The following is a 514-nucleotide window of genomic DNA, read 5'->3' on the forward strand; positions in this document are numbered from 1 at the left end:
ATAATAATTAAAATAAGGAAAATAATATTAAAATTAACAACCGTAATAAAATTAACAATAATAATAAAAATAAGGACAATAATAATAATAAAATTAAGAATAACAACAATAAAAATTAACAATAATAATTAACAACCATAATAAAATTAACAGCAATTAAAATAACGCCGATAACGACGAAATCAACCCCGACAATCGCAAAAACCACAATTAAACAAAACAATTAACGAGCGCTAATCACCGCGGCCCGGCTGCGGCGCTCATTTGAATAAATTAGCATAAGGGGCGGGGTCAGAGGCGCTGGCGCAGCAGCACGAGCGCGCGCGCCGCCCAGTCCAGGTACAGGTGCAGCCCCCGCAAGAGCGCATGCGCGGCGCGCACCGCGCCCCACGGCGACACCTGGGCGGGGGGCGCACCGGGGGGCGCACCTGGGGGCGCGGCCGGCGGCGACAGCGACACTGCGGGCAGCGACAGGCGGGTCACCTGCGGGGGGGAGGGGTCAGGGACACACCTG

The 514-nt window shown here is 50.4% G+C and overlaps 1 protein-coding gene across 1 annotated transcript; it reads right to left on the minus strand.

The window, feature by feature from the left end:
* Positions 1-291: 291 nt before the first annotated feature.
* Positions 292-510, minus strand: IL11 (interleukin 11; the record flags this gene model as incomplete). Its single annotated transcript, XM_041490424.1, has 1 exon — positions 292-510. A coding segment is annotated over one exon (219 nt), but the record flags the coding sequence as incomplete, so codon positions are not given.
* Positions 511-514: the final 4 nt, after the last annotated feature.

Source organism: Pyrgilauda ruficollis, unplaced genomic scaffold (assembly GCF_017590135.1).
Source record: "Pyrgilauda ruficollis isolate IOZ18807 unplaced genomic scaffold, ASM1759013v1 scaffold12265, whole genome shotgun sequence".
Lineage (NCBI taxonomy): Eukaryota > Metazoa > Chordata > Aves > Passeriformes > Passeridae > Pyrgilauda > Pyrgilauda ruficollis.